Source organism: Octopus bimaculoides, chromosome 17, assembly GCF_001194135.2.
Source record: "Octopus bimaculoides isolate UCB-OBI-ISO-001 chromosome 17, ASM119413v2, whole genome shotgun sequence".
Lineage (NCBI taxonomy): Eukaryota > Metazoa > Mollusca > Cephalopoda > Octopoda > Octopodidae > Octopus > Octopus bimaculoides.
In genome coordinates, this window is record NC_068997.1 from 3,521,669 (window position 1) to 3,544,194 (window position 22,526).

General features: G+C 41.2%; 4 protein-coding genes across 4 annotated transcripts in view; 1 reads left to right on the plus strand and 3 right to left on the minus strand.

Moving 5' to 3' along the window:
• LOC128249707 (mucin-2-like) overlaps nucleotides 1–27 on the plus strand; it is a 94,906-nt gene extending 94,879 nt beyond the window's left edge. Inside the window, exon 5 of the mRNA XM_052974111.1 lies at nucleotides 16–27. Coding sequence (XP_052830071.1) covers nucleotides 16–27 — 12 coding nt within the window. The remainder of the gene's footprint in view (nucleotides 1–15) is intronic.
• A 634-nt stretch (nucleotides 28–661) lies between these two features.
• On the minus strand, nucleotides 662–11,722 carry LOC128249708 (uncharacterized). The gene is made up of 9 exons (XM_052974112.1): nucleotides 10,579–11,722; nucleotides 9,395–10,518; nucleotides 6,208–8,245; nucleotides 4,951–5,490; nucleotides 3,928–4,827; nucleotides 2,800–3,894; nucleotides 1,885–2,604; nucleotides 1,099–1,743; nucleotides 662–1,044 (listed from the first exon to the last, which is right to left on the minus strand). The coding sequence occupies exons 1-9, from the start codon at nucleotides 11,720–11,722 to the stop codon at nucleotides 662–664; spliced, it is 8,589 nt and encodes a 2,862-aa protein (XP_052830072.1).
• Nucleotides 11,723–11,770: 48 nt separating this feature from the next.
• On the minus strand, nucleotides 11,771–13,828 carry LOC128249709 (uncharacterized). Its single transcript, XM_052974113.1, has 3 exons — nucleotides 13,065–13,828; nucleotides 12,913–13,022; nucleotides 11,771–12,804 (listed from the first exon to the last, which is right to left on the minus strand). Exons 1-3 carry the CDS (start codon nucleotides 13,826–13,828, stop codon nucleotides 11,771–11,773), a joined length of 1,908 nt encoding a protein of 635 aa, XP_052830073.1.
• A 693-nt stretch (nucleotides 13,829–14,521) lies between these two features.
• Nucleotides 14,522–16,579, minus strand: LOC128249710 (uncharacterized). Its single transcript, XM_052974114.1, has 4 exons — nucleotides 16,259–16,579; nucleotides 16,006–16,213; nucleotides 14,845–15,582; nucleotides 14,522–14,760 (listed from the first exon to the last, which is right to left on the minus strand). The coding sequence occupies exons 1-4, from the start codon at nucleotides 16,577–16,579 to the stop codon at nucleotides 14,522–14,524; spliced, it is 1,506 nt and encodes a 501-aa protein (XP_052830074.1).
• Between the last annotated feature and the right edge of the window lie 5,947 nt (nucleotides 16,580–22,526).

Genomic DNA, 22,526 nt, shown 5'->3' on the forward strand with positions numbered 1-22,526 from the left:
AACCAACAACAACAGAGCCAACAATAACCACTCCAAAACCAGTAACCACAACAAAAGCAACAGCGACCACAACAAAAGCAGGAATAATAACAGCAGAGCCAACAACAACCACAACAGAACCAAGAAGTACCACAACCAAGTCAACAACAACTGCACTAAAACCTAGCATAACCACAGCAGAACCAACACCAACCACAACTGAACGAACAACAACCATAGCAAGGTCATCAGCTACAGCCACAACTCAGGAAACAACACCAAAACCAATAACAACCGCAACTATCACAAGAGGACCAACAACCACCAGAACACAACCAGTAACAACCACAACTGAACCAACAACGACTACAATAGAACCAGCAACTACCGCGAGAAAACTAACAGCAACTGAACCAAAACCAACAACAACACAACAAACGACAGCCACACCAGGACTATCAATAACTTCAATCACAACAGAATCAACAATGACAATAGAACCAGCAACAAGCACAACAGAACCAACAACAGACATAACACTATCGACAACCACACCAGATCAATTAATATTTACACATGTACCAACAACAACAAAGGCACAAAGTACATCACCACAAACAACAACAACAACAATCACACCAGAACCTACAACTACAAAAACAATACAAAGATCAACCACGACTCATCCAACCATAACCACAGCAGAACCAACAACCACAATATCACCAATAACATCAATTATAAGCGAACCAACAACCACAACAGGACCGACACCAACAACCACAATCTCAAAAACAACAACAACAAACACAAGTTCACCAATAATAACCACCGAAGTACCAACACACACAGCAACAGGACCAACTATAACATCACCAAGGGCAATTGCCACAGCAGAACCGGTATCGAGTCCAACAAATCCAACGTTATCATCCATAAAAGAACCAGCAACAACCGCAAGAGATCGAACCTCGACCACAACAGAAGCAACTTCAACCAAGGCAGCACCAATTCCAGCAGCCACAACTGAACCAGCAATAACAACAACGTTTCCAACAACGACCACTGCAACACCAACAACGACAACCACCAAATTACAAACAAAAACAGAAACAATACAAACAATAGCAACGTCCCCACCAACCACGACAGCATCACAACGAACAACAACAAATATGAGAGCACCAGCATCAACATCAATAGAAACAACAACGTCCGAAACATCCCCAATAACATCCACAAAAGAACCTATGTCAAGCACAATAGAACAAGTAATAGCAACTACAACTTTACTAACAACATCCGCAACAGAGCCAACAACAACATTCACGAAAGAACAAACAACAACAGCTACAATAGAAACAGCCACGGCCAAAACATCACCAAGAGCATCCACAATAGAACCAACACAAACCACAAGAGAACTTACAGTATCAACAGTCCCGACTACAATAACAACGACATTAGAACCAGCAATAACTACCACAAGTTTATCTACAAAGACAATGCCATCAACAATTACCACTACTAAGCCAGCTATAAGAACTATGGAAGGAACAATAACAGCTGAATCATCAACAGCAACACCACCATCAACAACAACAACAGAACTAACATTTACCACGCGAACAGGAACAAGAACAAGAACAACAGTGCCGACAGTAACCGCAGAAACAACAACGGAAGCAGTAAAAACCGCCGCAGAACTAAATACGATAACCGCAAAAGAGCAAATAACTACAACCGAATCACCATTAGAAATAACTGCAACACAAACAAAAACGACATCAACAAACACAATCGAACCAACAACAACCACAACAGAAACCACATCAAAATCACTACCAACCACAGCCAAAACAGAACCAACAACAGAATTGCCACGAACAACAAGCGCAATTCAACAGACAGCAACTGCAATGGGACCCCCAACAACAATGGAATCCACAATAACAGCATTTCTACGAACGAAGACCACCACACAACCAATATCCACCAGAAGATCGGAAACACCAACACAAACCATTGAACTAACAACAGCACCAACTGCAGCAACAACATCAACTGGGTCCACAATACGCACAACAGAACCGTCAACGATGTTATCACAACCGACAACTAAAACTATGAAAAAATCTACATCCGAACCAATCACGGCAACCTCTTCACCTGCAGCAAATACAAAACAATCAATAACAAGCAGAACAGAACCAACAGCAGTTACACCTGAGCCAATAACAACAAAGACAACAGAACCTATTACATTAACAGAGCGAACAACGACAACCACAACAGCACCAACAACAATTACAATAGAACCAACAAAAAGAACACCACCAACAGCAACCCCAACACATCCAATAATAACAACTCTATTAAGAACAACAGCACCACCAACAACAACCACACCCGATCGGACAGCAATCACAACAGTACCACAATCAACAGCCACAACAGAACCAACGACAGCCTCACTAGAACTAACAACGACAACCACAACAGAACCAAGAATGCCATCACCACCAAAAGCCACCATAACAGCAACAATCTCAAACACAACACCAAGTGCAACGTCAACAACAAGCTCAAGAGAAACATCAGCGACAACATCACAACCAACATCAACTGCAACAGCTCAAAGAATGATAACAACAATACCAACAACTAGAACATCTCCACCTTCAGCAACTTCAACAGGACCAGCAACAACTGCTAGAGAACCAACAACTCCAATAACAACCACAACAGATCAAACAACAATCACGAAAGCTCCAGCAACAATAATCCCAACAGGACCAACAACGGCCATAACCGAACAACCGGCAACAAGCGCAACAGGACCAAAATTTACAAATGCATCTGAAACAACAACAACAGAAACAGAACCAATAACTGTTGCATTATCAACAACGACTACAACAAAAACAACATCTCCGACAACAACCATCAGAACACCAACAACAACTAGAACATCACCAACGATAACAACCACAAGAAAACCAACAAAAACAACAGCAAGAGAACCAACATCTACAAACAAATCAGTAACAACAACCAATGAAGAAACAACACCAACTCCAGCAAAAACGAAAGCAAACCTTTCCACAGCACCACCTGCAACAACTACAACAAGCACAAAAGAACCCTCAACAACGTCATCACAAATAACAACCGTGCCAAAAACCACCACAGAACCAACAACAACCACAGCAGAACTAACAACCACAACTATAACAGAAGCAGCAACCACAATCACAACGAAACCAAGAGACGCATCCACGACAGAAGAAAGAGCAACCACAGTCACAACACAACCAATAGCAACCACCACAGAACTAACAACAACCACATCACAAACATCCACAACACAAACAAGAACCACCACGGAACCAACCACCACAACAACAGAAACAAAAACCGCAATCACATCAGAACCAACAACCACAACAGGACCAACAACCACAACAGGACCAACAACTACAATCACAACAGAGCAAACAACAACCACAACAGAACCAAAATCTACAGCAGAACGAACAACAACCACACCAGGACCAATAACCACAATCACAACAGTACAAACGACAATCACAACAGAACCAAAAATCACAACAGAAATAAAATCCACAACAGAACCAAAGACCACAATCACAACAGAACCATCTACAACTAAAGCAGGATCAAAATCCTCAATCAAAACAGACCAAATAACAACCACCACAGAGCCAACAACAATAACAACAACGGAAGCAACAACCACAACACAAGCACCAACAACTGAAACAGAACCAACAACACCCCCAACAGCACAAACAACCACAACACCAACACCCACAGCACAAACAGCAACACCCACGGAATCAACGACCAATACAATAGAACCAACAGCCACAATCACAACAGAAGCAACAACAGCTAGAACACAAACAACAACCACCACAATAGTACCAACAGCCACCATCACAACGCAACCAGGCACAACAACAGCACAAACAACAGCCACAACAAAAACAGCAACGACCACAGAACTGGCAACCACCCCAACAAGACCAACAACTAAAATCACAACAGGGCCAGCAATCACAAGACCCACAACCACAATCACATCACAAGAAACAACCACAACAGCAACCACTACAGAACTGACAACAAACACAACAGAGCCACCAACCACAACCACAGCAGATCGGACAACAGCCACCATAGAATCAATTACAAACAGACTAGTTCCAACAACCACATTAGAACCAACATTAACAACCGCAACAAAACCTACAATAACATCACAAGCAACAACCACAACAAAACCAACAACAACAGCTACAAAAGCAGCACCAACTCCAACCTCAAAATTAAGCACTAAAGAACGAGTGTCAACAACTACAAGGGAACCAACAACAACCACAACACAACAAACAACTCCAACCATCTCTGGACCAACCTCTACCACAACTGCAAGCACAACACCTACCACAACAGAAGCAACAACAACCACAGCAACATCAACACCCACAATATTGCATACCACAACTCGAATGTCACCAACTAAGTCACGTACAACTGAAGCAAACACACCCATAGCGCATTTAGCCTCTACGGTTAGATACGAAACATCCAGCAACCTTGAAACAGCTACTGTCACAACAGGAGAAACTTCTCTACCATCGACAGGTACAGGCTCATTAGAATACAAACAAACACCTTCTATTACAACACAGAAAACATCAGGTACACAAGATCTAACATCTTCAACCGTTACACTTTCATCTGTAGATGAGACTTCAGAATTTTCCACACACGAAGAATCATCAAACTTAGCATTCCCTAATTCTCTTCCACCGACTCCGTCTACAGAAATGTATACGTCTCAACACATTACGGAAGACTTTCCGAAGCATTCCACAAAATTTAGCATTCCAACCAACATGACACAAGGACCATCTAGAACCACTACACACATCCCTACATCACAAACAGCAGCAGCAACAAAAAATAAGAATACGGCAACTACACCAACTACATCACAGACAACAGCAACAACAAACCTCACTACTACACCAACAACTACATCACAGACTAGAGCAACAACAGACATCAATATAACACCAACAGCTACACCAGAGGCTACAGCAAAGACAGACATCACTACAACACAAGGAGTAACAGAAATTGCAACAAGCACCGCGAATACACCGGCAACTACATCACAAGCTACAGGCACCACTGTTACACCAACCACTGCATCACGAACCACAGCATCAACAGACACCACAGCTACACCAAAGTCATTACAGACAACAGCAACAACAAACCTCACTACTACACCAACTACATCACGAATTAAAGCAACTAGAAGCACCACTACCACACAAGCAAGTACATTAGAAACTATGCTAACAACAGGCACTACTAGCACACGAACAACTACACCACAAAGTACAGCAACAACAGACATCACTACTACATTAACAACTACAGCCAAGACAGTCACGACATCCACTACATCACAGTCTACAAAAACAACAGACAGCGCTATTACACCAACAACTACAACACAAGCCACAGCTATGCCAGACAAATCTATGACTCAGACAACTACATCACAAACTGCAACAGTACTAGGCATTATTACTGCACCAGCAACTATATCACAAACAACAGCAAGAACAGGCACCACTACAACACCAGTAAATACTTCACAAAGTACAGCAACAACAGACAAAACTTCAACACCAGCAACTACATCACAAACAACAGCAAAAATAAGCAACGCTACTACACCAACAACATCCCAAATTAAAGCTACAACAGGTACTACGACTTCTACTTCTACTACTAAACCAGATACTACATCACAAACTACAGCAACGGAAGTCACTACTACCACACAAACAACTACACAAGAAACTACAATAACAACTGGCGCTACACCAGAAACTACAGCACAAACTACAGCAACAACTGAAGCTTCTATGTCAGAAACTACACCTACTACACCACAAACTACAACAACAGCAAGAACCACTACTAAACCAGTAACTACATCACAAACCACAGCAACAGAGGACACTACTACCACACAAACAGCTACACCAGAAACTACAGCAACAACAGGCGCTACTACTACTACACCAACAACTACAACACAAACTACAGCAACAACAAACCTCCCTACTACAGTAGTAACTACATCACAAGCTGCCGCAACAACAAGTACTACTACTGTACCAAGAATTACATCACAAACTACAGCCACAACAGGCACCAGTCCAACACCATCGACTACACTACAAACAACAGCAACAGCAGATAGTAGTACTACTACACCAGCAACTACATCAGAAACTACACCTACAACAGGCAGTAATACAACACCAACAAATACACCACAGACTACAACACCAGGAGCCACTAGTACACCTACAACTACATCACAAACTACGCCAACAAAAGGTACCACAATAACACCAACAACTACACAAACTACAGTAATAGTGAGTACCACTACCTCGCCACTCACTACAACGCAAACTACAGCAACAAGGGGAACCACTACTACACAACCCGCTACAATACAAACTACTGCAACAACAAGTATCATTACTGCACCAGCAACTACATCACACACTACATCGTCAACAGGCACCACTAGTACATCAGCAACCACATCAGAAACTACACCAACGGCCGGCACCAGTGCCATGCAAACAACTACACCACAAAGTAAAGTAACAGCAGGCACCATTACTACGTCATCAACTACATCACAAACTGCAGCACCAACAGATACAGATATTACTCCAGCAACTACATCACAAGCATCAACAAGAGCAGACACTACAACCGCACCAACAACTACTTCAAACACCACAGCAACGCCAGGTACCATTACAGCACCAGCAACTACGACACAAACTACGACAATAACAAGTACAACTACCACAGACACAACTACACCGCAAACTACAGGAATAGCAAATATTGCTACCACACCTCCAACTACATCACAAACAACAGCAACAATAGGCATCACTACTACACCAGCAACTACATCACAAACTACAGCAACAGCAGGCACTACTATTACACCAGTAACTACAGGTAGTATTATTACACCAGCAACTACTTCAGAAACAACAGCATCAGCAGGTACCACTAGTACATCAGCAACTACATCAGCAACAACAACAGACAGTACTATGTCATCAATTACATCACAAACTACAGCATCGACGGATACAACTATTGCACCAGCAACTACATCACAAACATCAACAACAACAGACACTCCTATCACACCAGCAACTACTTCACAAACCACAGCAGCGGCAGGCACTATTACAACACCAACAGCTACACCACACACTACAGCAACAACGGATAGAACTACTACCCCAGCAACTACATCACAGACATCAACAAGAACAGGTGCACCTACCACACTAGCAACTGTAACACAAACAGCAGCGACAAATGGTACCAGTAATACACTGACAATTACACCACAAACTACACCAAAGACTGCAGCAACAGCAGGTACTACTACTACACAGCCCACTACTACACAACCCACTGCACTACATACTACAGCAACAATAGGCACAACAACTACACTAGCAACTACATCACAAACTACAACAACAGCAAGCACTACTACCACAAGAACAACTACACCAGAAGGTATAGAAACAGCAGGTGCCACTACTACACCACCCACTACTCCACAAACTGCAGTAACAAAAGCTAAAACTACTATACCAGCAACTAGGTCACAAACCACAACACCAGCAGGCACCACTATTACACCAACAACTGCATCACAAAGTACAGCAACAACAGGCACCACGACTACACCAATGATTACACCACTAACTACGCCAGCAACTACATTACAAACTACAATATCAGCAGACATTACTGCAACCCCAGCAACTACACCACAAGCTACATTAACAACACTCATAACTACGACACAAGAACCTACATCACAAGAAACTACGTCATACACTGCACCAACAGCAGACACCGCTTCTATCTCAAGTACAATATCAAAAACTACATCAGCAACAGCGATCCCAGTTACACCAGCCACTTCATCACACTTGAAACCAACAACAAGCACCACTAATACACCAGAAACTATGCCACAAACTACATCAACAGCAGCTACCACGCCTAGGCCCACAACTACATCACAAACTACAGCAACAACTAGGTCTGCTACCACACCAACCACTTCATCACAGTCTAAAAGAACAGTCTCAACCTACTCACCGAGCATTACATCACAAGCTTCATCAACCATAGACACCGCTACTACTGTATCACAAACTGCAGAAACAACATACACGACATCTAAACCATCATTATATATTACACCGAAAACATCCTCATCTACTCTTCCTCAGCCACCGTCCACTGGGACACAAATATCTTTAAAATCAGCAACTCCTCCACCAACATTTGTCTCTGTTTTTTCATCAGCGACCCTTGTGCCACGAACGTCCTCACTTTCACAGTCTAGGTTTCACTCCACCTCTACTACCCCGCAATCAGAATCTGTTACAATGTCACCAACAAGTTCGACGAGTGTGTCATCAACATTTTATAATACACTCATGCCGAAAACTAAAGTGGTGAAGACCTCTACTACTTCCCAACCCATTCCTAACGCTGCTTCTGTAACACCTACAGCCGGACCACCTGTCCATACAAGTACAACGGCTACATCTTTGTCATTAGAATCTACAACTGCAACCACAACGTCTGCAACTCCTCTATCAGTATCGAACTCTGTAGTAACACCATCAACCAGTCATCTATCAAATACTGAGGATAGCCTAGAAAAGCTGAACGAAAATAGAAAATCCCCTTCAACGCCAGTTACGATGTCTAGCAAGGAGATACTGACAGATCATACATTGCCAACCATTACAAAGGTGTTATTATATACAAGAAAGAAAGCAATGACGATTAAAGGACACCAGAACATAACATTTCCGACCGAAAGGGTAGTAACTAATCAGTTAATGACATCTGGCAAGGAGCCACAAACTACACCACCAACAACAATAAACGGAACAGCAGAAACGACAGTCATGACAGAAAAGGCAATAAATATAACAGAGCCAACAACAGAGTCAACAGAAACAACATCACAAAAAATGACAACCACAACGGAACCAACAACACTAGACGTAACAGAAACAACATCAACCGCTGCACCACTAACAAAAGCCATGACAGAGCAAACAAAGACCTCAACAGAACTAAGAAGAACAATACTAACAATCAAAACAGCCACAACAGAAACAACAACGACAGCGGAACCGACAACAATCAACGTAACAAAAATAACAACGACAACAATACCAACAACAACTACTACAGAATCAACAACAGAAACAACAACAACCACGACACAATCAGCAACAGATCTAATAACAACACAAATAACAGAATCAACAACACCATTAACAACAGAACGAATAGCAACAAACACAGCAGAACCAACAACAATCACAATTGCGCCAACAACGACACCGGAACAAACAACATTAAAAGAGCAAACAACTTCCAGAGCAGAACTAACAACGACCACAGCGAAACCAACAACAGCAACAGAAGGAACAATAACTACTTCAAGACCAATAACAACCGCTACAGAACCAACAATAATAGCTACAACCTCAACACAGTTAATTACAAATGTAACAGGATCATTAACAACGAAAACAAAACAAACTTCAAAACAGTCAACAACACAAACCACAACAGAAGCTATAACAACTACCACACCAACCAATATATTTACAACGGATTTCACAAAACGGGCCACAACACGATTAGCATCAGCAAAAGATTCAATAACAGCAGCAATAAATAAAACATCAAGAACAACAACCACATCACAACCAACAATGAAAACTGCAACCGAACAAAAGACAACTACAAAAGAACCGACAACAACCATAACAGAATCAACAACAACCATAACGGAATCGAAAACAAACAATATAGAATTAACAAGAAACATAACAGAACAGACAGCTTCCATTACAAAACCGTCAATAACCAGAACAAAAACCAAAGCAATTACAACAAAACCGACAACAACCACAACAGAACCACCAACAACCAAAATAGAACTGACAACTGTAAGAGAACCTACAACAACAAGGATAGAACAGACAACTACTGCAAGAGAACCAAAAAGAACCACAACAGAACCAACAACAACCGTAACAGAACCAACAGCAACATCAGAACCAACAACAACAACAGGAGCAATAACCACTACGACAACAAAACAAATAACAACTGAACGACCAACTACAAGCCTAACACAAACAATAACCACATTGGGACATACAACAATAAATCCAACAGCAACCACAACAAAACCAACAACCATAACAGAACCAAGAACAGACGCACCAATAACAACCACGAAACCAACAAAAGCTACAAACCCATCAACCACAAAGCCAACAGCAACCACAAACGTATCAACAACCACGAAACCACCAACAACTACAACTGAAGCAAAAACAACCACAACAGAACCAACAACAAAATCAGTAACAACTATAACAGAACCAACGTCATCCATAAGAGAAACTGCAACAATAAAAGCTGAACTAACAAACACCACACAAGGAACAACAGCCACAACTATAGCTATTTCCATAACAAAGGAAGCAAACATTTCCACTGTATCACAACCAATAGTAGCAACCACAACAGAAACGACAACAACAGAACCTGTAAAAATAATTCCAACAGTACCAGCAACAACATCCACAACATTGCCAACATCATCAACCGCAGGAGGACTAACATCAAACACATTAGGGGCAACAACACCAATATCAACTAAAACAGCCATAGCAACAGAACCAATGATATCCTTAAAAGTACCAACAATAAAAACGGCGAAAGAAGCAACATCATCAACATCAGAATTATCACCAACAACCACTACAAAACTGAGTACAATAACAACAGAACGAAAGATGTTTTCAACAGATGCGTCAACAATCACTAAACCGCCAACCACGACAACCACAACAGAACCATCAACAACCACAATAGAAGCATCATCAACCACAACAGGTGCAACAACAACAAACAAAACACTTGAAGCACCAATGACAACAATAGTACCAACAAGGATTGCAGTAGAATCCACAACAACGACCACAACAGAACCAATAACAAGCACTACAGAACCAACAACTCCAACCCCAACAAGGCCACCACAAACGACAAATCCCACAGAACTATTAATTGCAACAAACCCAACAGAACTGGCAACGAGCACAGATGAACCGAGAACAACCACAAGAGAATCGACAACAATCACAAAAGAACCTTCAACATTCACAAAAGAACCAACAACCACAGCAGAGCCAACAACAGCCAGAACAGAACAACCAACATCTCCAAAAGAACCAAGCACAAACATCACAACAGCAGCAGCATCAACACCATCGTCAGCAGAACCGAGAGCAACAAACATAATAGAAGAAACAACTGTTGCAAAATCAACGACAACGAATGCAAAAGAATCAATAGCAACAGAATCAATAGTAAGCACAAGAGAACCACCAGCAACAACCACAATTGAAGCAGTAGCAAGAACCACCACTGGACAAACAACATCCACGAAAGAACAATCAAAATCAACAGAATCATCAACAACCACAACACCCAGTAAAACAGACCTGTTAACCACAAACATTACATATCAAACATCAACCACAACAGGACCGCTATTCAAAACTACAAATCAAACAAAAATAACCACTACATCACTACCTATATCAACAAGCACAAGGGAATCGAAAACAACATCAGAACTCGCAACGGCAATTACAACAGTTCCAGCAAGAACAACTGCACTACCAACAAATACAACCAAATATGAGTCCACCGCCATCATAGCGGAACCAACAACAACCACGTTAGGAAGAATAGCAACTACAACAGAACCAAAACCAACCACAGCAGGACAAAGAACAACTACGACAGGACCGGCAACAACCACACTAGGGGTAAAAGCAGCTATGACATCAACTGCAGCTACCACAAAAGAACCAACAACAACAAAAACCATATCAAGAACAACGACAGTACCAACGAGCACTACAACAGAACCTACAAGAACGACGACAACCACAAAAGAATCATCAATAACCGCAGCAAAATCAACACCATCAAGAGAATCAACAGCTTCAACGAGACCAATTACAACAGAACCTAGAACAACCGCAATGGAACAAACAACAAATTCAAAACAACCAACATTAACTCCAACATTACCTACAACAACGACCAAAGCATCAACGACAACTACAACAGAACCAACAACATCACTCGTAACAGAACCAGCAACAGCATCCATAACAGAACAAATATCAACTATAACTGGACCGGTATCCATGACAAAACAAGCAAATGTGACACCTACATTACAACGAACAAGCGCAGCAAGAATAGAAAAGACGACCACAAGGGAACAAACAGCAATATCAACAGAGCCTGCGGCAACAGCAAAGGAACCAACAACATCTATCAAAGAATCAACGAAATCAATCACAACAAAACGAACAACAACAAAAACGATACCGACAACAACCACAATAGAAACGCTCAGCACTGCAGAGGCAACGACAGTAACTGCAACAGACACGAATACAAGCAAAACAGAATCAACAACAATAATTCGAACACTAACACCAACCAGTGCAGCGGCACTAACAACAGCCACAACAGAAGTAACAAAAAGAGCAAACACAACAGAACCAACAACAACAATACAACCTATGGTGGCCACAACAAAGCCAACAACAACATCCACAAAGGAAGTGACGGAAACAAACATAACAACAACAAAAGAGCCAACAACAACAACAACAGAAACAACAAGACCTGTATCAAAAACAAGAATCACGATAGGACCACCAAATTCAACGCAATCAATAACAACCACAGCAGAGCCAAAAACATCTATAAACACAACAGAACCAACTACATCAACACTACCAACAATAACAATAGAAACGACAGCAAACACAACAAACAGAACAAAGACAAATACAACTAACACTGAACCCACAAAATCTGCAAAAAGAGAACCAACAACAAAAACAGTACTATCAACAACAGCTCCACTAGAACTAACAAAATCTACAGCAGAAACCACAACAACAGAACCAACTCCAACACAGCCAACAACAAGGAAAACGCAACCAACCACAAATACACCAGAAACACCAACTACGACAGAAACGACAACAATAGCTTCAATACAGACAATTACAACCACAGCTGAACCAACGACCACTACAATAGAAGATACAGCAACAGACACATTAGGACCAACATCCACAACAGAATCAACGGCTAAAACTACAACGGAACCCGCAACAATAACCACAAGGGAACAAACAACAGCTTCAGAGGAAACAACAACAATAATTCCAACATTAGTTACGCAAAAAAACATAAAGACATCCACAACAGGACCGACAACAACAAACATTACACAGCAAACATCAATCACAATAGAATCGATACCCACAACAAGAAAACAAACAAAAGCAACCACTACATTACAAAGAACCTCAACCAGTGTAGAAACCGTAACAACAGCTGAATCCACAACATCAGCCACAACAGTACCAAGAGCAACAACAATAGTACCAACAACCGAAAAAGAACCCACAGCAACCAGAATAGAAACAACCAAAACAATAAACACTGCAAAGCAAACAAAGCCAACACCGATGACGACCACAGCGGAACCAACAACAAAAACCACAATAGAACCAACGGAAACTAACATTACAGTACCAACAACAACTATGAAAGAACTAACAACAACTACAACAATACCACCACCAACAACAACAACAACCATATCAGAACAAACAACAACGACGGAACCAACAACAACCACAACAGAAACACTAACTGCAACAGATGTAACGCCTGGATCTTCAACACGGACAAATACAACCACAACAGAATCAACATCAGAGACGATAGAGCCAACAACAACAATCACAACAGAGTCAACATCAATAACAAAAACTGAACCAACGGTAACCAAAACAGCAGAAACACCGATCACAACAATAACTGCCCTCGCACCAAAAACAACTAAATCTGTACAAACAACAACTACAGAATCAGCTACAACAACAGGACTAAAAACAACATATGCAGAAGGACTTACACCCACCACCGAACTAAATACAAAGATAAGAGAAGAGAAGACCCACACAACCGTATCAAAAACAACGAAGAGTGAACCTGTAGTAACCCCAACTCTATTCACAGCGCTCATGACAAAGCTAAAGAGAGTCACAACAGAAAAAGCAACAAGAATATTAGAACCAACATCCAACACTACAAGAGAAGCACCAAAAACAACAACAGAAACAGAACCAACAACAACAAAAAAGACACCAGCATCAACAACGGCCACCACCACAATGGAACAAGTAGCCAGAAAAGAACCAACAACTATAACAGATCACACAACAACCACGACAGAACCAACAACAGTCACAGTAGAAACCACAAGAATCCCAATAGAAACAACAGTCGCAACAGAACCAACAACCACAAAAGTACCAACAACACTAACAAGCACAACAGAACGAACACCAAGAACCTTAGAACCAACTGCAACCACAACAGAATCTTCAACACAAACGCTACTATCAACAAACACACCAGAAACCAGGGCAAAGCCTACAAGTACAAAGCCAGCTACAACAGAAAAGCTAACCACAAGTCAGGAAATAACAACAGTTACAACGGAACCAACAAGTGGACCACCACGAAGAACAGAACCCACAACGACAAAAACGGAGGCAACAAGAACAAAAGAACCAAGAACTATCGAATCAACAATTTCACATAAAGCACTGACAACAATAGCAATGCCATCGACAATAACCCCAGAACCACCATCAACGATTGAAGCTTTCACAACTGCGGGCACAGTATATACTACGGAACAAGCAAGTAGTTCTGGTCCGACAGCAAATACTACAGTAATATCAACAAGTTCTAAACAACCAGCATCAATCCTAACTGGTCTAAATGGTACTACAACAGAACAAGTTACAATTAATACACTACCTACACAAACTATTCTGCAAACTAAAGATATTACAATATCGACTTTGAGCACAGAAGAGTCAGCAACAAATAACGAAGCAATAACAACTAGGAAACGAACAACAGCAGCAACAGAAACACCAATGTCGTCAACAATAAATACAACCCAATCAAAACCAACAACTTCACAACAGACAACTGCTACAATATCGCTGACAAGCAATGTGCAATCAAATGCAAACACAACACTTGCATCACTAGATACAACAATGACTGCAAAAGAAATAACAACCACTAAAGAATCCACAACAGTTTCCTCAGAAACATCGGTAGATGTACCAACGTCCGCAACATTTCCAACAATCAACATGGATAAAACAACAGAAGACCAGGCATCCATAAACAATACACAGCAAATATCTAGCGGTACTATGTCAACAGCAGTTACACTAGAACCAATAACAGATACTGCACCTCAAACAAGTAAAACAAGAGAGTTAGGTAAAGCATCGGGTATGACACTACCAGCAACGACAACAACAATAGCAGAACCAATAACATCCGCAACAAAAACAACATACACAACAAAAATAATCACAACAGAACCCACAGCACAAACAGAACCAAAAACAACCACAGTTGAATTAACAAGTGCAAGAGAAACTAACACCACAATCCCAACAGAACCCACAAAATCCACAAGAGAACTGCCAACAGCATTCACAACAGAACCAGCAACAACAGCTACAGCAGAACCAACAACAGTAACAACAACAACAACAACAACCACAACAGAACCAACAACAGCAACAACCACAACAGAACCGACACGAACAACAACAACAACCACATCAGAGCCAACAAAAACAACAACAATAGAAGCAACTGTACCAAACATAACAAAACCGACAACAAAAACCACAACAGAACCGACAGCAACATTCACAACAGAACCGACAAGAACGATCGTAACAGAACCAGCGACAACAGCAACCACAAGACCAACCACAACAGAACCGACAACAACCACAACTACAATAATCACATCAGGACCAACAACAACAACCACAACAGAAACGACCACAAAGCTCACAACAGACTCAACAACAATAACAAGAGGACAATCAACAACAAAAACAATAACAGAATCAACAGCAACAGCGACAAAACCAATAATGTTGACAGCAGAACTAAGCAAAACTTCATCAGAACCAGTAACAAACATAATAGAACCAATAACATCCACCAGAGAACTAACAACCACAGCAATAACAGCTACAACCACAGCAAATCCAACAATGCCAATCACAACAGAAACAGCAACATCTACAAAACCAACAACAGCATTAAAGGAAGCATCAACCTTCGCAGAAACAATAATACCGACCATAACGGAACCAACAGCTACAAAAGAACCAAGAACTGCCCAATCAACATCGAGTGCACATGTGCCAATAACAACCATGATGCTACCCTCGACTATAACTCCAGAACCACCATCAACGATAGAAACGTTCACAACTACCGATTCAGGATACACCACAGAACAAACCAGCAGGACTGGTCAGACAGCAAACACAGCATTTATTTCAAGAAGCAGTGGACAGCCAGCATCAACAACCATAACTGGTCGAAATGTTACTACAACAGAACAAACTACAATCCATGCATTACCTACACAAACTATCCTGCAAACTAAAGACATAACAATATCAACTTTGAGCATAGACGAGTCAGCAACAAATAACGAAGCAAGAACAATAACTAAGGAAGGAGCAACAACGGCAACAGAAACACCAACACCAACAACAATGAATACAACACAATCAAAACCAATTACTTCACACCAACCGTCTGCTACACTACCAGTGACAAGCACTGTGCAATCAAATGCAAACACAACACTAGCATCACTAGATACAACATTAGTCGCGAGGAAAACATCCACTAAACAATCCACAACAGATTCTTCAGATACATCAGCAGAAGTGCCAGCGTCCACAGCATTTCCAGCAACAACTATAAGACGACCAACAACTACAAAAGATGCGACAACAACCACCTCGGATAAAACAACAGTCAACCAGCCGTCCACAAACAATACACGCCAAATGTTGAATGGTACAATGTCTACAACAGTTACGCAACAACCGATATCAAATACTACACTGCAAACTACGATGACAGGAGAATCGGGTAAAACAATTCGTACAAGAACATCAGAAACAACAACAGAACCGACAACAATCACAGCGTCACCAAATACAACTGAACCGGCAGCAACCACGCTGGTACTGACAACATCCACACCAGAAACAAATGCAGCAGTAGCTTCAACAACAGATGCAGAAGGAACAAATCATACTACCGAAATAAACGTAAGCACAACAGATGCGAAGGCCTCCACCACTGTACCAAAAACAGCGAATAGTACACCTGTAGTAACATCGATCCTACTCACAGCTCTCATGACGAAGATAAAAGGAATCACAACAGAACCAACAAACACAACAACTGAAGAAATAACCACAAAGACAACACAAGCAAGAACAGCCACATCTGAATCAACAACTACAACAGAATCAAATACAGCAACAGAACCAATAGCAATAACAACAACAACAAAGCCCAAAACAACAACAACAACGACAACAGAATCAAAAACCACAACAACAGAACCAACAACAACGGCAACAGCACCACCGACAACAACAACAGAGCCAATAGAAATCACAACTGCGTCAAAGTCAACAACCGAACTAACGACAGCTACAATAAAAACAGAACTAATACCAACAACAATAACCGAACGAACAACAACAACCATTACACAACCAATGAAAATTACAACTGAACCTACGTCAACCACAACACAAAGAACAACAAGCACAACTGAACCAACAACAACAGCAGTACCAATAACAACATCGCAACTAGTAACAAGCACAACAGAATCAAGAACAATAACAGTTCAGACGTCGACACGAATAGAACCAATAACCGCCACAACACAACAAGGAACGACCTCAGCAGAACAAGCCACGGCAAAAACTACAGCACTACCAACAACAGCTTCAGCAACAACAGCTTCAGCAACAACAGCCTCCATAGCACAATTGACAATTGCCTCATTACACACCAAAACTACAAGAGGAATGACTTCAGGAATAGCTCCAAATGCAACCATTATGTTGCCAACAACAAACAAAACAGAGTCAATAACATCTTCATCACAAACAACAACAGTCACAAGAGGATTAACATCAGACACAGAATCGACAAGGCCAACAGCAGTCACAAGAATACAAACAACGCCAACAGCAATACTTGTAGAAAGCACAACTATACCAAGAACAACAACAGAACAAAAGCGATCCACTACAGAACCAAAAACAACCACAGCAGAACAATCTACATCAGACATGACAGAAAAAACAACCACGGGAGAAGCAACAAAAGCAATCAAAATAGTACCACCAACAACTACTACTGCACAACCAACAACAGCAAGGACTACAGAACGAAAAAGACAACCAACTGCAGCGACTACAGACTCTAAAATATCTACTTCAGAACCAACAACAAATACGACAGAATCAGCAATAAAAATAGTATCAACAAAGATAAGGCAAACAACTTTAACACCATCAACATCAACTACAACCACTGTAGTACAGCGGTCTAATGGAACCGACAAAGCAGCCACAACAGAAATTCCACTCAGAACTGCAACCATAAGAGAAACAACAACGACGATTACAAATCAAACAGCAAGCAGAGAAGTGCCAACAGCAGACACTATACACTCCACAACAACCACTGATTTGCCATCAATTCCAACGGCAGGACACAAGACAAAAAGTACACTAACTACAGGGGAGTCAACAGCACAGCAAAACACTGCAAACAATACAGTAGATGCAATAACGACAACAACAGTAGAAGCAGACACAGCAACTACAACCGAAAAGGAACGCACAACAGCAATCAGGAGAGAACCAACAATAACAACAACAATGATAGACAAGACAGTAACAACAAACGTAACACAACAAGCATCAATACACACAACACAACCAACAGCAAAAACCACAACACGACTAACAACAACAACAACAGTACCACCAAAAAACATAACAGAACCAACAACAATCACAGGAGAAACAACTTCAATAGCCACAAGAGCGCCAACAGCAACAACCACAAATATACCAACAAAGAGAAATACAACGGTACCAACAACAAACACAACAGTACTATCAAGAATAATCACAGGTGTGCCTAGAACGAACACAACAACAATACCAATGCAAACAACCACAACAACAATCCCTACAGTTCGATCAACGAACAAAGCAGAAACATCAACAACAACAACAGTACCAGTAGCTGAAACAGAGCGAACAACATCAACAACAATCCCAACAGTACCAGAGACAAAACTTATGACGGAAACAACAAAATTAAGCACGTCGAAAACAGAAACAACAACAGAACCGACATCAAACGCAACAGTACCATCAGAAGTACTCACTTCAATGTCGACAACAAACAAAACAGAAGCAACAATGGCAACAGAATCAATCACAGCAAACTCGATACCAACAACAAAGCCAAGAGCAACAACAAGACCAAAAACAACAACAAAACCAACAAAAATAGCAACAAAACACGCAACATCCACAACAGAACCAACAACGATTACAACAGAACCAAAAACCACAAAAGAACCAACAACTACAACACAAACTACAACCACAACAAAACCAACAACCACAACAGAACCAATAACCACAACAGAACCAACAACCACAACAGAACCAAAAACCACAACAAAACTGACATTAACTAGCACAGCACAACCAGAAGCAATCACAACAGAACAGACAACAATATCAACAAAGCCAATCACAACCACAACAAAACCAACAACAGTAACAACAAAACTAACAACGACCACAACAGAACCAACAATAACAAAACCAACAACAACCACAATAGAATCAACAACTACAACAGAACCAGAAGCAACCACAACAAAACCGAGAAGAAGCACAATAGAACCAACAGCAACAACCACTACAGAACCAAGAACGACCACAACAGAACCAACAACAACCACTACAGAACCAACAACGACCACAACAGAACCAACAATAACCACAACAGAACTAATAACAAGTAAAACGCAACCTAAAACACCCGGCGGAGAACCAAAATCGTCCACAAGAGAAACAACAACCATAGTACAACCGAAATCAACCACTGCGCCAGCGGCAACGACTAAAGAACAAAGACGAGAACCAACAACAACACTAGAAGCAACAATGACAACAGAACAAGCAGCAACTATGACAAAAGGAAGAACTACAACGCAACCAGCAACAACCACAACGGAACCAATAACAACATTAAGAGAATCAATTACAACAGTAGAAACAACAACAACAACACAACCAACAACATCAGCAGAGCAACCACAAGCTACAACAGAACTAACAATAACCAAAACACAGCCAACATCAGCTACAACAGAACAAGCGACCAGAACAGCAATAACAGAACCACCATCACCAACATCTGAAAAAACAGCAATCACAACAAAACCAAAAACACCCACTACAACAACAACAAAAATAGAACCAAGGAACACCACAGCAGAACCAACAACAACCTCAAGAGAACCAACATCTGTCACAACAGAATCAACAACAACCACTGCTGGACCAACAATGACAAGAGAACCAACAGCACCAGGAATAAGAACAATTATAACAGAACCAACAACAACCACAACACAAACAACAACTGCAACAACACTAGCAACAAGCACAATAGAAGCCATAACAATACCTGAACCAAAATCAACAACATCAGAACCGATAACAATGACTATAGCACCATCAACAACAACCACAAGAGAACCGACCACAACAACAACGATAACAGAAGCAACAACAATCACAAGAAAACCAACCACAACAAGAAGGAAACCATCAATAACAACAACAAAACCAACAATCACAACAGTACCAACAGCAGCTGTAAAAGAACCAACAACAACCATAACAACAGCAGAACCAATCACAACAAAACTGACAAGAACCACAGCGGAACCAGCAACAACCACCACAGATTCAGCAGCAACATCACCAGAACCAACAACACAAACAGCAATGGAGCAAGCAACCATAACAGAACCAAGAAGCACAATTGCATCAACAACAACCACAACAGTACCAACAACATCCACAGAAGAATCACCAACAAGAACTGCAACAGAACCAAGAAAGGCAACAGACACAGCAACGACGACGATGACAACAACAGAACCAATAATAACACCAAGATCACCAACAGCAACTACAACAACAGAATCAACATCAGCAGCAGAATCAACAACGACAACGGCAATAGAACTAACAAAATCCACAACAACTGAGCCAACAACAACAGAGACCAAACCAAAGACAACAGAATCAACAACAACAGCATCACCAACAAAAACGGCAACTGAACCAATAACGACATCGAAATCAATAATAACCACAGAACAAACAACAGCGACAATAACAGAATCAACAACGCAAACCAAATTAGCGACAACAGTCACAGCAAAACCAACTACAACCACAGTAAGATCATCAACAACACCAAAACCACCAATAACAATAGAACCAATAACCACAATCATAACAAAACTGGCAACATCAACAACAGAACCAATAAGTACAACAACAACGAAACCAACAATTACAGCAACAGAACCTACAATAGCAACAACAAACACGACAGAACCAGCGACACCCACAACAGTACTAAGAACCAAACCTGAACCAAAAACAAATGCAACAGCAACAACAACAATACCAACCACAGTGGGAGCACCAACAGCAAGAGCAACACAACCAACACCGACTCCAACAGAGTCCACAACAGTCTCTGCAGAATCAAAAACAACCACACCCACAACAGGACTACCATTTACAACCACGACAGAACTATCAACAACTGTCCCAACTACATCTACTACAGCAGTACCAGTAACAGCCTACACAGAACCATCAATAGCAACTACGCTGACACCAACAACAAAAAACACAACAACTGCAAGAACTACACCAGCCAAAACAGAACCACCAACAGTAGCGACGACTCTGCCAATAACAACTACATCAACAGAAACAGAAACAACACCACCTACAACAGAACTAACAAGAACCACAACTCTACCAACTTCTACAACCACAGCAGTTCCCACAATAACATCGACCACAGAATCAACAATAACCACATCGATGCAATCTATCGCCGCGACAGAAACAGTACCAATAACAATCACAGGAAAGTCAACTGAAACCACATTGCTACATACAATAATAACCTCAACGAAATCTTCGGGAACAGACACA

What these genes read in the sequence shown, in the direction of transcription:
- LOC128249708 (XM_052974112.1), bottom strand. Translation starts at nt 11,722, where the DNA reads ATGTTTGTGGTTAACAGGTCTGTTTTACTGGGTGTTGTGGTTGTTGAT. An exon ending in TTCTCTTATGGATGACGTTG is followed by an intron (nt 10,519 to 10,578) that starts GTTCTGTTATAG and finishes TTTTTGCTTCAG; the next exon opens with TTGTAGTTGTTGGTGGTTTC. An exon ending in TTTTGTTGCTGCTGCTGTTT is followed by an intron (nt 4,828 to 4,950) that starts GTGATGTAGGGA and finishes ACATTTCTGTAG; the next exon opens with ACGGAGTCGGTGGAAGAGAA.
- LOC128249709 (XM_052974113.1), bottom strand. Translation starts at nt 13,828, where the DNA reads ATGTTAGTTTCCGTTGGTTCTATTGTGGTTTTTGTTGTTGGTTCCGCT. An exon ending in GTTGTATTTGTCTTTGTTCT is followed by an intron (nt 13,023 to 13,064) that starts GTTTGTTGTGTT and finishes TATTGTTGGTAG; the next exon opens with TGTTGATGTAGTTGGTTCTG. An exon ending in GATTCTTGTTTTTGATACAG is followed by an intron (nt 12,805 to 12,912) that starts GTCTTGTTGTTT and finishes TGGCCACCATAG; the next exon opens with GTTGTATTGTTGTTGTTGGT.
- LOC128249710 (XM_052974114.1), bottom strand. Translation starts at nt 16,579, where the DNA reads ATGGTTGTTATTGGCACATGTGCACTCGATGTTGATTGGGCAGTTCTT. An exon ending in TGTCGGTTTTGTTATGTTTG is followed by an intron (nt 15,583 to 16,005) that starts GTACAGTTGCTT and finishes TTTGAGGTGCAG; the next exon opens with TATCTGTTATTGGTTCTAGT. An exon ending in CTCCGTTTTTGTCGTTGTGG is followed by an intron (nt 14,761 to 14,844) that starts GTTCTGTTCTTC and finishes TTTCTGTTGTAG; the next exon opens with CTGGCTTTGTACTTGTAGGC.